The 14,513-nt window shown below is 49.5% G+C and overlaps 1 protein-coding gene across 2 annotated transcripts in view; it reads left to right on the top strand.

Annotated features, from left to right (window-relative positions):
- Window positions 1-14,513, top strand: part of SELENOI (selenoprotein I) — a 54,636-nt gene that overhangs the window by 31,651 nt on the left and 8,472 nt on the right. For both annotated transcript variants that reach the window (XM_028725291.2, XM_028725292.2), the window contains exons 2-7: window positions 424-492; window positions 888-996; window positions 3,253-3,327; window positions 4,567-4,829; window positions 11,805-11,913; window positions 13,570-13,618. In XM_028725291.2, the coding sequence (XP_028581124.2) occupies window positions 424-492; window positions 888-996; window positions 3,253-3,327; window positions 4,567-4,829; window positions 11,805-11,913; window positions 13,570-13,618 (674 nt within the window). The remainder of the gene's footprint in view (window positions 1-423; window positions 493-887; window positions 997-3,252; window positions 3,328-4,566; window positions 4,830-11,804; window positions 11,914-13,569; window positions 13,619-14,513) is intronic.

Below are 14,513 nucleotides of genomic sequence, written 5' to 3'. Positions count from 1 at the left end.
ACCCTCGCTCTCACAATCTTTGTTCCTTATTAAATTTCATCCATTTTGTTGAATTAATTAAATAGTTTCAATTGGATTTTGAATAAGTGTGCAGCTAATTGTTCCTGGATGGGTTTTCATTGGGTTATTGCCTTCCTTGGGATGTTGTGCAAACCCCTACCCTGAATAAGACCTCCTATAGGTTAAGGTGCACTGGGGATGAGTTGGGTTGCTCAAAAAAGTTTGGAAACTGCTGCTCCAGCCTGATGTGATTGTTTTGGAGAACTCAAAAGCTTGCCAGCGACCTTTGCGCCATGTTGGTTGGCCTGATAAATATGCATTTAGGTATTTCTCTGTGGCTCTTGCTGGTGGACTTTCTAGAGAATCTTGCTGGGTTAGAAAACCTCCAGCCTAACCTCTGTCTCCTCTCTGTTTCCTTCACAGTACAGTGCTGTGGACAGCAACCCCCTCTCCCTGTACGTCATGCATCCCTTCTGGAACACGGTGGTCAAGGTGAGTTGGCCCTCCTGCCTCCCTCCGTGCCCTGTCAAGTGCGCTTTCTGTGCTTGAAGTAGACCTGTTGGCATCCCTGTCAGTGGAGAAGTTGCCAGTCCCCTTTCTGGCTGGCACGGCCTCCTGCCTGTTCTGGTCTGTGACTCATTCAGGAGCTGCTTCTCCTCCTCCTCTTTGAGGGGGCTTAATTGTCCGGAGATGCACAAGCTACGCTCATGGCCTGAACTCCTTTTTGTGTTGCCGCACGAAGGATAAGCAAGAAAGACAAACGTCACCCTAACTCTCAAGAAGAGTCTCTTTCTCCTCCTGCCTAAGCGTCACGGAGGGGGCTCGACTGTACATGGCTGATCAATTAATGTGGGTTTTCTGCATGTGTTTTTGCTGCTTCCTCACAGATTTTCCCCATGTGGCTGGCCCCAAACTTGATAACGTTTAGTGGCTTCCTGCTCCTTGTCTTCAACTTCTTCCTCATGGCATACTGTGACCCTGACTTTTATGCATCTGGTAAGACAGTTTTTCTTTAAACAGCAACAGCAAAAGCTGTATACATACACATTTACAGGCATGAAAGTGATATGAGCTGAGATGGTGCATGTTCTTCACTCTGTCTCTGCGCATTGATGGCATCTTGACTTCCTTGTGTCTACGGGGACACACTCAAACGTCAGTTCTGGACTGCGGGGGGGGGGGGGAATGGCCCATGACTGTCTCGTCACCCCACACATCTAAAGGGGAGCAGAGAATTGTGGCGGCCAAGGGACGCGGGTGGTGCTGTGGGTTAAATCACTGAGCCTAGGATTTGCCGATCAGAAGGTCGGCGGTTCAAATCCCCACGATGGGGTGAGCTCCCGTTGCTCGGTCCCTGGTCCTGCCTACCTGGCAATTTGAAAGCACGTCAAAGTGCAAGTAGATAAATAGGTACCACTCTGGCGGGAAGGTAAACTGCATTTCCGTGCGCTGCTCTTGTTCGCCAGAAGCGGCTTAGTCATGCTGGCCACATGACCTGGAAGCTGTACGCCGGCTCCCTCAGCCAGTAAAGTGAGATGAGCGCTGCAACCCCAGAGTCGGCCACAACTGGACCTAACGGTCAGGGGTCCCTTTACCTTTAAAGACAGCCAACACTGCTGGGTACCTTAGGAACGGCTACTGTTCTTGCACTCAAATCCTGCTTGCAGGTTTCCCATAACGGCCATCTGGTCGGCCAGTGTGAGAACCGGGCACTGGAATGGATGAGCCGTTGACCAGATCCAGAAAGCTGTTCTTATGAGGGGGCTCCAATTTGGGAGAGGCTGCCTTGAACTGCTGCCATAGTCCTAGACCCCGTCATCGCAGGGGGTTGGGCTAGATGTCCCTTTGGGTCCCTTTGACTCTACAGCTCTAGGATTCTACCCAGATTGGCTGGGAATGCCAGGGTGGTACCCTATGCCTAGGGAGTTGCCTTCCAGCCTTGGAAACCTGACAGCTGGGAGAAGGCGTTGGTGGCAAGCCTCTTTACAACCTGGGTGATAAGCTCCAGGACTCTGCCCTTGGCTGAAATGAGCAGGGAGTTGTCAGTTTGCAGAGGTGATGATCACCAGTTATCTGATGGTCTTGATCTCTCTGTCGAAACCCTACCTGGAGTGTTGTGGCCCTGTACTGGGCCTTCCCTACCCTTCCTGGAAGTGTCACCTGTTCTTTGGCCTCTGAGCATCATTGGTCACCCCACAAGTTGGTGAGGCTTGATTGACAACAACGACCTTTAACGCTGCTAGAGATTCTGTTGCAATATTTAAACCCCTGCCCCAAACTTAACTGCCAGGCCGATTTGGGCAATTAAGAAGACATCCTTCGGCAGTGGTTAATTGGCGTCTGTTTTAAACCTCTTATTGAAAGGTGTTAATGGTTTTATTGCTGCAAACTGCTTTGATATATTATTTTCTGTTCTACAACGGTATACAAATATCATTATAAATAAAACAAATATAAGTCCCATCTCCTGCCGGCTGCTCCTGTTGCTGCTGCTGCTGCTGCTGCTGCTGCTGCTTATGTGGCCTCCTCCTTGTCGTCCTTCACAGTTACATCTCGGCGAATCGTCCCAGTAAATTGTCCTGGATAGTCCTTGCAGCATCTCAAATCCAAACTCTTCATGTTTCCAGTTAACCTGTTTATTGTCCTGACCTTCATTTCTGATGCCTCTTCAGTCTTGGGCAGGGATCATGCCCCTTCCTGTATGTCTTATGCCAGGCGTCAGCAAACTTTTTCAGCAGGGGGCCGGTCCACTGTCCCTCAGACCTTGTGGGGGGCCGGACTATATTTTGGGGGGGAAATATGAACAAATTCCTATGCCCCACAAATAACCCAGAGATGCATTTTAAATAAAAGCGCACATTCGACTCATGTAAAAACACACTGATTCCCAGACCATCCGCGGGCAAGATTTAGAAGGCAATTGAGCCGGATCTGGCCCAATCCAGCGTGTTTTTACATGAGTAGAATGTGTCCTTTTATTTCAAATGCATCTCTGGATTATTTGTGGGGCATAGGAATCCGTTCATTTCCCCCCCCAAAAAAATATAGTCTGCCCCCCCCAAAAAAGATCTGAGGGACAGTGGACCAGCCCCCTGCTGAAAAAGTTTGCTGACCCCTGTGGGCCTGGGTCTTCAGATGAAGGGCAGCATAATATATAATAATAACAGTAATGGTTATAATAGCAGTAATGATTGTGCAGCAAACATGTCCCTGGAGGTTGTGTTGACGCTCAAAATGGTTTTCTTTCCACAGCACCCGATCAGCAGCACGTTCCGAACAAAGTCTGGGTCATGGTGGGCCTCCTCAATTTCATGGCTTACACGCTAGGTAAAAGCTGGCTCTTTACTGTGTCTTTGTGTCTGTGGGCAGTAGAAAGGGACGCGGGTGGCGCTGGGGGTTAAACCACAGAGCCTAGGACTTGCCGATCAGAAGGTTGGCGGTTCGAATCCCTGCAATGACGGGGTGAGCTCCTGTTGCTCGGTCCCTGCTCCTGCCAACCTAGCAGTTCGAAAGCACGTCAAAGTGCAAGTAGATAAATAGGTACCGCTCCGGCGGGAAGGTAAAAGGCGTTTCCGTGCGCTGCTCTGGTTCGCCAGAAGCGGCTTAGTCCTGCTGGCCACATGACCCAGAAGCTGAACGCCGGCTCCCTCAGCCAATAAAGCGAGATGAGCGCCGCAACCCCAGAGTCGGCCACAACTGGACCTAATGGTCAGGGGTCCCTTTACCTTTAAGAGGCGGTAGAAGGGGGTATTTGCAACAGTGGTCTCAGCAGTCGTAGGGGCCAAACGACTTGCATGCAGGAGCCCCCTTCCGTCACCATGGTGTTCATAGCCCTGCTCTAACAATGGGTGCTTGAAAGAGGACTCTGCTTTCCCCTTCGTACTGAAGCTGATTTTAAAAGCACACCTTGAAAGAAGCCTCTGCTCAGTCAGAGGTGGCCAGGGGTTCATCTACCTTGACTTTTTTAAGTGATGCTTTAAAAAAAAATTCCCTTTGTATTTCCCCCGGAGGACCCCCCCCCCAAAAAAAAATCATTATGAAAACCTGCATCCATGAACACCGCAGCTTACAACAGCGTATATGTGTATTAAATATATTCTTATTAACCGATCCACAAGCTACTATAAATCTTTGGGACTAGGCTTTGGTTTTCTGGAATGAAAGAAATCCCCACCGTTCTCCAACAAAGGTCTCTTTGTGCTTTGTTCCCCTTGCCCGTCTCAATTTGTGGGTCAGTTTCTCCGTAAGGGCATCGTGCCACCCTCTCTTGTACCAAGCGTTCACGTTCGCGCCTCCTAAGCCCTCCCAGAACATGGCCGTAAGAGAAATCCCGTTAGCGGTTTATCCACCGAGTCCTGATTCTGTTTAGGAGCACAGGAAGCGATCTTAAAGGTCTTGCAAGGCAGACACCCTACCCCTGATCTATGGCCCTCCGACAGATAAATACAGATTCTTTAACACAAGCTCTGGCTTTGGGGCTTGTGCTTCTCCTCCCAGCCAGCCACTGGGACTGCAGGGAGTTGACCCGTCCCTCTGACCCCCCTCCTTTCCTTATCCCCACCCCAGATGGCGTAGATGGCAAGCAGGCCCGGCGCACGCAGTCCAGCACCCCTCTGGGAGAGCTCTTTGACCACGGCCTGGACAGCTGGGCCTGCATGTTCTTCGTGGTGACGGTCTACTCCACCTTCGGCCGGGGGCCCAACGGCGTCAGCGTCTTCGTCCTCTACCTCCTCCTGTGGGTGGTCCTGTTCTCCTTCATCCTCTCCCACTGGGAGAAGTACAACACGGGGGTTCTCTTCTTGCCCTGGGGGTACGACATCAGCCAGGTGGTAAGTGCGGCGCTTCCTGACCCTCCGGTTCCCTCTTCCCACTTGTGCTCTACTTCATTTACAGTGGTACCTTGGTTGTCAAACTCAATCCGTTCTGGGAATCCGTTTGATTCCCGGAACCGTTCGAAAACCAAGGCACGGTTTCCGATTGGCTGCAGGAGCTTCCTACGCTCAATCAGAAGCCACGTCGGACGTTTGGCTTCCAAAAAATGTTAGAAAACCAGAACAGTCACTGTTTGCAGTGTTCGGGAGCCAAAACATATGAGTACCAAGGCGTTCAAGAACCAAGGTACAACTGTATAGGCTGCCTTCTCCTCCCAAGGAAGTCAAGATTGTGCACATAGCTCTCCTGCTCCCCATATTGCTTTGGGGTTTTTTAGGTTTCAGAAAGTTTACAAATTTGATACGTATTTTCCCAAATCATGTTTGTTTCAGATTTGACTTCCCCTCCACCCCCTCCGTGGTTTTCACGTGTTTTCTAAAATTTCTGCGTATTATGGTCATTCTGTGTCCTACCTACTCCACAATATTCTCCAACAAATGTTGATGTTCTTCATTCAAATCCTACCTGTGTTTTTACATGTTTACAGTCATGCTTTAACTATTCAACAAAAGGTTTCCAGTCCTCCTCATAGCCTGCCTCTTCTAGCACTCCCGCTCCCCGTTTTACCCCACAACAACTCCGTGAGTTATAGTTTGGCTGAGAGGCAGCAATTGGCCCCCAGAGTCACACCCAGTGGGAGGATTTGAACCCAGGTCCTGGTCCAGCACTACACCGCAGTGGCTGCCTATCACCTTTACCTGCATGTGGATTTGCTTTTATTGGTTTGTTTTTCATGTGCTGTTTTATTCCGACAATTGAGTATTTTTTATTTATTTTTTGGTGTTGTGAAGCCCATTGTGGGGAAAGGGAGCTCGTTTGAGAGGCAGAGGATGGAAAAGAAACAGTTTCTTGAAATCAAGCTCCAGAAAAAAACCTCTGGCCTGGCTTGCAGGGCTGTGTAGTTATTTCGCCTCCAAGGATGCCTTTCTGCAGTCAGAGTGGGTGGAGTGGGGTGGAGTGTTTGTCACAGCGGCACAGAGCGCCGCCTCTTAAGGAGGGTTGCCTTGGGCTAGTCAGTGTGACAACAGAATTTCATTACTGGGAAAGACTTAACGATCTGCCCCAGGCCAGCTTGAGCAAGCCATGCCTGGAAATGTCAGGCTGTTCCCCTCCAAAGATTACAAAACGGCCTTGGAAATCTTTGGAACTCCCTGCCTATTGATGCCAAGCTGGCACCCTCACTGTATTATTTCCGGCACCTGCTAAAAGCATTCTTGTTTAGACAAGCCTGCCCAGATGCTTAAAAAACTGATGTGGATTTTAATCAGGTTTTAGTATTTTAACTTTTTGTATGTTTTAATATGTTTCCCCTTGATTTCCTTCTTTTATCTTTTTGTAAACCACATTGGAGGGACGCGGGTGGCGCTGTGGGTAAAAGCCTCAGCGCCTAGGGCTTGCCGATCGAAAGGTCGGCGGTTCGAATCCCCGCGGCGGGGTGCGCTCCCGTTGCTCGGTCCCAGCGCCTGCCAACCTAGCAGTTCGAAAGCACTCCAGGGTGCAAGTAGATAAATAGGGACCGCTTACTAGCGGGAAGGTAAACAGCGTTTCCGTGTGCGGCTCTGGCTCACCAGAACAGCTTCGTCACACTGGCCACATGACCCGGAAGTGTCTCCGGACAGCGCTGGCCCCCGGCCTCTTAAGTGAGATTGGCGCACAACCCTAGAGTCTGTCAAGACTGGCCCGTACGGGCAGGGGTACCTTTACCTTTTTTTAAACCACATTGGGGGTTTTTTTCTTTTGTTTGCAATCAAGCGGTGTATAAATTTTTATGAAATAAATGAAAACAAAACATTGCAGGTAAAAGTTACAGCGGAGGAGTGCAAGAAGGTCTCTTGCAAGGAATTGCGGTGTTGAGTCAGATGGGTTGCGCTAGGAGGGAACGCAAAACAACAGGGCTGCAACATTTTATGGGGCAATTGATTTCCCAACAATTTGCATCAGTTTTTTATTTGTGCCAGTGATAAGCCAGGCAGCTGATGAAAGGAAGCCAATTTCAAAAGCTGCCATGCAAGAGGCAACATCTTGGAAGAGGCTGTTCTGCCTTCCTTCCACCGCAACACAGCAGTCGCTTCTCAGATGGCGCCTGCTGTGACATCTCAGGTTCCCCCCCTTCCTTCCTGCTGCTTCACATTTTAATAGATGAGTCTGTCAGCCAAAGCAGTCAACATTCATTGACTAAGATCTGCAGAGTCCTCTCTGACTTAATTACTTGGCTGACGTCGTTGCCTTGGAGTGGGGAGGAAGGGGGTCATGTGTTCTGCCAGCCACCAGCAAATCGGTCAGCTGCGCTCACGAGAAGAAATAGCTGGATCAGATCAATGGCCCATCTAGTCCAGCTTCCTGTTCTCACAGTGGTTGACCAGATAACAACAACAACAACAACAACAACAACAACAACAACAACAACAACAACAACAACAACAATAATAATTTATTTATACCCCGCCCTCCCCGGCCAGAGCTGGGCTCAGGGCAGCTAACACCAATAAAATAAAATCACAGTAAAAACATAATGGGAGGGGGGGAAGAGGGAGGGGGGAAACCCAATTTAAAATACAGGTTAAAATGCAATTTAAAATGCAGCCTCATTTTAAAATAGCTGATAAATCAAGACCATAAAGGGAGGGCAACTTAAGGGTCAGACCGAGTCCAGACCAAAGGCCTGGTGGAACAGCTCCGTCTTGCAGGCCCTGCGGAAAGATGTCAAGTCCCGCAGGGCCCTGGTCTCTTGTGACAGAGTGTTCCACCAGATCGGGGTCATAGCCAAAGAAGCCCTGGCTCTGGTTGAGGCCAGCCTAACCTCCCTGTGGCCTGGGACCTCCAAGATGTTTTTATTTGAAGACCGTAAGGTCCTCCGTGGGGCATACCAGGAGAGGCGGTCCCGTAGGTACGAGGGTCCTAGGCCGTATAGGGCTTTAAAGGTCAAAACCAGCACCTTAAACCAGACCCTGGACTCCACCAGGAGTCAGTGCAGTTGGTAAAGCACTGGATGAATGTGATCCCACGGCAAGGACCCCGTAAGGAGTCTCGCTGCGGCATTCTGCACCCGCTGGAGTTTCTGGGTCAGCTTCAAGATGCCTGTGGGAAACCAGCGAGCAGGACCTGAGCATGAGAGCCCTGACTGTGGAGGCAGAGCAGAGTCATCCTGGCTAAGTCCCCATTGCTAGCCGCCTTCATGGGTTTGTCCAGTCCTCTTTGGACCATCGCTGCCTCCCGTGATCATCTGCAGGCGCGCACCTTCTGCCTTCTCTCCCTCTTGGCAGGAAAAATACCTCTGGGCAATCATTTCCCTGCTGTCCTTCCCCTCCCCTCCCCAGCCCACGGTCATGGATCGCTTTCTGAACAGCCGCTCACCACGCTGGAGCCTTAGAAGGGCCCTTTGCCCCCGGATATTTGCCGCCTCACACAGCCAGTCGGAGAGGTTTTGTTGACTTGGACTTGGCTGAACAGAGACCTCTGCGCAATGCTGTCCTGTAAATTGCCCTGGGGGAGAAGAGGGGGGTGTACCTCCGTTGGTCAATAGATTTTGCAAGTGGGAACGCAAGACTCTTGGGGCAAATTTCATTCCTGAGCCGAAAGGGAAGAAGCAGCTTGACATGTCCCTCTTCCTCTCCACCTTTGGTTGTGTGTTTTCGAGAGTTAAATTATCCTCCCACAAGAGGCAAGGATGGCCACCAACTTGGATGGGTTTAAAAGAGGATGAGGCCAATTCATGGAGGAGAAGAGGGCTATTGATGGCTCTGTTCTGGAGGCAGCAGTACATCCAAATACCAGTTCCTGGGAAATGCAGAAATAATGATGATGATGATGATGATGATGATGATGATGATGATGATGATTTTCCCCAGCCACTCTGGGCGGCTTCCAACAAAATATTAAAATACTCTAATACATCAAACATTAAAAGCTTTCCTAAACAGGGCTGCCTTCAGATGTCTTCTAAAAGTCTGGTAGTAGTTGTTCTCTTTGACATCTGATGGTAGGGTGTTCCACTGGGTGGGCGCCACCACCGAGAAGGCCCTCTGCCTGGTTCCCTGTAACTTGGCTTCTCACAGGGAGGGAACCGCCAGAAGGCCCTCAGAGCTGGACCCCAGTGTCCGGGCAGAACAATGGGGGTGGAGACGCTCCTTCAGGTATACTGGAAGGGGAGAGTGTTGCTGTGGTGCCCTAGTCCTGCTTGCAGATATATTTCCCTTTGGAGCAGGCACAGGCAAACTCGGCCCTCCAGATGTTTTGGGACTACAACTCCCATCATCCCTGATCACTGGTCCTGTTTGCTAGGAATGATGGGAATTGTAGTCCCAAAACATCTGGAGGGCCGAGTTTGCCTATGCCTGCTTTGGAGCATCTCATTGGCCCCTGTGAGAAGAGGATTCTGGACCAGATGGGCCTGTTTGGGCCTAATAATAATAATAATAATAATAATAATAATAATAATAATTTATTATTTATACCCCGCCCATCTGGCTGGGCTTCCCCAGCCACTCTGGGCGGCTTCCAAAAGAATATTAAAATACTATAATACATCAAACATTAAAAGCTTCCCGAAACAGGGCTGCCTTCAGATGTCTTCTAAAAGCCTGGTAGTTGTTCTTCTCTTTGACATCTGGTGGGAGGGTGTTCCACAGGGAAGGCGCCACTACCAAGAAGGCCCTCTGCCTGGTTCCCTGTAACTTGGCTTCTCGCACTGAGGGAACCGCCAGAAGGCCCTCGGAGCTGGACCTCAGCGTCCGGGTAGAACGATGGGGGTGGAGACACTCCTTCAGATATCCAACAAAACTCTTCTTATGTTCTTAAGACTCATGTGAATTCAGATCCCTCCCTCTCTCATGGGAGTTACCCTATTTTTCCATCTATAAGACAACCCCAATTTTTAGGGACTCAGATTTAAGAAAATGGGGGGGGGGAGATGTATCTGTGTATAAGACGCCCCCTAATTTTTGACATTATTATTAAGGGGGGGAAACCTAGTCTTATACATGGGAAAATACGGTAACTTTTACAGGCTCTGCAAATTGCCCGTGGGACTTAGCTCGCGCAGAGCGCTAATATTTCGGACTCAAATCCCTGTCTAAGCAGGAAGGCACTGACGCCTTCCTTGGAGGTTTTTAAGCAGAGGTTGGAGGGCCATCTGCCATGGATGCTTTGCTTGCATTGCAGGGGGTTGGACTAGATGACCCTCAGGATCCCTTCCAGCTTTATGGTCTCTTCAAAAAGCTCAGGGCCAATATTTTTTTTTTAAAAAAAAAAATTTATTAAATTTTCCATTTAACATTCCAATCAAATCACATCATATATTCAGACTTATACAAATCGTTCAATAATTAAACAATCCAAATATTATGCCAAATTTTTCGGGGAGACTTCACCGCGCTCTGAGGTTGGAGGGGATCTGATCATCTCATACTTCTACTGCTTCTCATATTCATTTCCAGTGGTTCCCATAAGTCATTCTGATGTTATTCATTCATTCATTCATTCATTCATTCGTTATTTTCCACAGCCTCTGAGTTCTTCCAACAAGTGAGATAAATCAAACAATATGTTTTTATGTGGTTTTATGTCCAGGGTTCCCCTATATAGGTTCGCAGCGTCTCTTCACAGGCTGGTATTTCTGCCAAATCAGTCCAAGATTCCTCCCATTACATGCAGATGCAGATGTCCAGTCCATTCTGTCCAGATAAAATCCAGTCAAGGCCTCTGCCCCATACTTTCCCCAAACCAGTTGTCACTCAAACGTTAGCCTTTCCAGGGAAGGATTTTAGTTAAAAATACAAGCATAGAATATTGAAGACTCACCACCCCCGCTCAGGACCAATATAAGTGGTTTTTATCCGCCCCTCCCATGAGGTCAGGGACGTGGGTGGTGCTGTGGGTTAAACCACAGAGCTAGGACTTGCCGATCAGAAGGTTGGCGGTTCGAATCCCTGCGACGGGGTGAGCTCCCGTTGCTTGGTCCCAGCTCCTGCCAACCTAGCAGTTCAAAAGCATGTCAAAGTGCAAGTAGATAAATAGGTACCTCTCCGGTGGGAAGGTAAACGGCGTTTCCGTGCGCTGCTCTGGTTCGCCAGAAGCGGCTTAGTCATGCTGGCCACATGACCCGGAAGCTGTACGCCGGCTCCATCGGCCAATAAAGCAAGATGAGCGCTGCAACCCCAGAGTCGGTCACGACTGGACCTAATGGTCAGCGGTCCCTTTACCTTTACCCATGAGGTCGCCAGGGAGTGGGCTTTGTGACTGAGCAGGGATGTGAATCCTAGTTTCCTGCCCCGCTTTCTCCCCTGCATGTCTGGTGGTGGAAAGTGGGCTGAATCAGGTTAAAAACAACCTCTTACCAAAAGAAAAACTCGAAGGAGTGGTTTGCTGGTTTCTAGCACCTTTATGAATAAGCGTGTGTCTGTCTGCCTGTTCAGAGACCACTTCACGTTGTGTTGCCGGTCTTTGCAAGAGCAGACCTCTGATACAGACCAGTACAATCCCTGTGTTCCAGCTGAGGCTGCGGGTGATTCTCCCAGCCGTGGCAAAGCTGGCATCCTCAAGATTTTTCAGGCTTCAGCTCCCACCAGGCTCAGCTGCCACATCCCAGGGGAGCTTCAAGCTGGGCAGGTTTTTGGGTCTGCTGTTTGCAGCCAGCAGTTGCACTGGGAATGCATTTGTAGGGACAGGGTGGGATGAAGAGGGGGAAATGGCTCTGTGGGGTCTGTTTTTCCACCCTAGGGGCATAAGCCCAGGCTCCTTTGCGCGGTGTCATAACAGTAGCTAAGAGCTTTCTGATCGCTAAGCCATTCTATCCAAACACCAGCTGGCCGGATGAGTCTTTCCAGATGCTGCAATTCTGCCTCTCTCTCTCTTTCTCTCTGGTTACTTTTCAGACCATTTCCATCGTGTACATTGTGACGTCTATTGTGGGAGTGGAGGCCTGGTACAACCCTTTCCTCTTCAATTTCTTGTATAGAGACCTATTCACTGCAATGATCTTTGGTAAGGAGCTTCCTCTAAAAGCCTGTATTTTAAAATTTCCTAATATCATACAGTGCCATAATCCCATGTTCAGCTTTCTATGCTTCCTTTTGTTTGCCATGTGTTCCCCGCACCCTTTCTTTGGCGTACACAAACTGGGTCACAATTGAGAAACTGCTTGCTCCAGAATTTTAGACCCTGTTTAGGATCCCTGAGGTATTCTGGACTTGTCGATAGTGGCAAGATTTCATTGAGGCTGGTCTGGGGCAAATTTGTTGTATAATTACAATGTTAGTAAAAAATCTGCCTAGTTTTTTATTTGCTATTTGTTTTTTCTTGGTCTTTCATCTTAAGGTCCTGGGTAAGGTTACACTGAGTGTGTATTGCAGGGGGTTAGACTAGATCAAGCATCCTCAAACTCTGCCATCCAGCTGTTTTAGGACTACAACTCCCATCATTCCTAGCTAACAGGACCAGGGATGATGGGAATTGTCCCAAAACAGCTGGAAGGCCGAGTTTGGGGATGCCTGGACTAGATGACCCATGGGGGTTTCTTCCAACTCTGATTCCTATAAACTAAAATGCAAAATAATGAATAAGCCACAAAGCATAAAATGATGATGATTTTATTTGTACCCCGCACATCTGACTGGGTTGGCCCAACCACTCTAGGCTGCTTCCAACAAGTTATAAAACCACAGTAAAGCATCAAACATCAAAAAACTTCCCGATACAGGGCTGCTTTCAGATGTCTTCTAAAAGTTGTGTAGTTCTATATCTCCTTGACATCTGAAGGGAGGGCTTTTCACAGGATGCCACTACCGAGAAGGCCCTCTGCCTGGTTCCCTGTAACTTGGCTTCTCGCAGTGAGGGAACCGCCAGAAGACCCTCAGAGCTGGGGTGGAGGATGCTGGGGTAAACAAAGGCCTTTTGGCCTGAACAGGCAGAGCTCTTCTTAACATCTCCTACCCGCCTTTGCTGACCTCAGGAATCCACAGTATTTCTAAGTTGTTGCACTGATTCAACTTTTGGGGGGTTTGCTGTATTGATGTTGGAAAAAAAGGAACCCGAACAGTCTCAATGTGAAATACAGTGGAACATCAGAAGTCAAACATAATCCTTTCCGGAAAGACATTCGACTTCCAAAATGTTTGAATTCCGAGGCGCGGTTTCTGTTTGGCTGACAGCTAGGCTTTTTTGCAGATCAGAAGTTGCATCGGATGTTCGGGTTCCGAGGAATGTTCAAAAACCAGAGCACTTACTTCCTGGTTTTTGATGTTCAGGAGCCGAAACATTCGAGAATGGAGCGGTTCGAGAACCGAGGTTCCACTGCATTTATTTTTATAGCCTGCCTTTTGGTCCTCAAGACAACTCACCTCTGCACACTGCCCATTAAAGCCGTATTAACAGAACAAAGCAAATGCATTCTTCCATGAAAGATAGAAATGGCCAGCACTGCAGGGTGTGCAGCTGTTGAGCCAGCCCAACTAAAGCTTCCTTTTTCACCAGCAGCTGCTCCCCCCTTTTCGGAGACACTCGCATTCCCCTGCCTCAAGTTGCTGTTACAAATCCGAGTGAGGGTTGTGGAACAGGCTTTGCTGTGTGGCGGCGTCTGTCTTTGTGTGAAGGGAAACGCGTGCCCTGAGTCGTAACCCGGCCCTCCTCTCTCTCCCTTAGGTTGCGCGCTGACTGTGACCCTCCCCATGAGCCTGCTGAACTACTACAAGTAAGTCCTGTCTGAGCTCGGTTGTCAGCGCCCCATGGGGTTGGCTGCCCCAGTTCTGCTGGGGTGTCAGCGCCACTCAGTGTCTCCCCCAGTGGGGAGAGTTTTGAGAAAGCAAAAGGGGCACGAGTGATGCCAGAGGCAAGCCTTTGCTTTTGAGGCTATGGAGCAGAGAGATTGGCTGGGCCCTCTCTCTCAACCGGCTGGGCCAGGCCTCTTGGGCAAAGCCAGGCCTCCTATATGTATTTTATTTTATTTATTTTGAGGATTTTGTGCCCTGCTTTTCAGCCAGGAAGGCTCACAGAGTAGCGTAAAGGTAAAGGGACCCCTGACCATTAGGTCCAGTTGTGACCGACTCTGGGGTTGCGGCGCTCATCTCACTTTATTGGCCGAGGGAGCCGGCGTACAGCTTCCGTGTCATGTGGCCAGCATGACTAAGCCGCTTCTGGCGAACCAGAGCAGCGCATGGAAACGCCGTTTACCTTCCCGCCGGAGCAGTACCTATTTATCTACTTGCACTTTGGCGTGCTTTCAAACTGCTACGTTGGCAGGAGCTGGGACCGAGCAATGGGAGCTCACCCTGTTGCGGGGATTCGAACCGCCGACCTTCTGATCGGCAAGTCCTAGGCTCTGTGGTTTAACCCACAGCGCCACCCGCGTCCCCACAGAGTAGCTTACATACTATCAAAACGAGACCGTCTCGCAGAATTATGCTGCCCTCCCAAAAAACCCACAACACGCAAGGAGAAAGGGACAGGGAGGGAAGAGGAAAATGAAAACTCAGGTACCAAATTCTAAATAGTTGTTCCTCTAATGACCAGCTGGCCCAGTTCAGGGGCAGGAGGCGCCCGGTGCAGGGACTGGACCTCCGGAAAAGCTGGTGGAATGAGCCCTGCTG

Source organism: Podarcis muralis, chromosome 3 (assembly GCF_964188315.1).
Source record: "Podarcis muralis chromosome 3, rPodMur119.hap1.1, whole genome shotgun sequence".
Taxonomy (NCBI): Eukaryota; Metazoa; Chordata; class Lepidosauria; order Squamata; family Lacertidae; genus Podarcis; species Podarcis muralis.
Note: the sequence above shows the minus strand (reverse complement) of the source record. Positions and strands in the feature narration are given on the sequence as shown.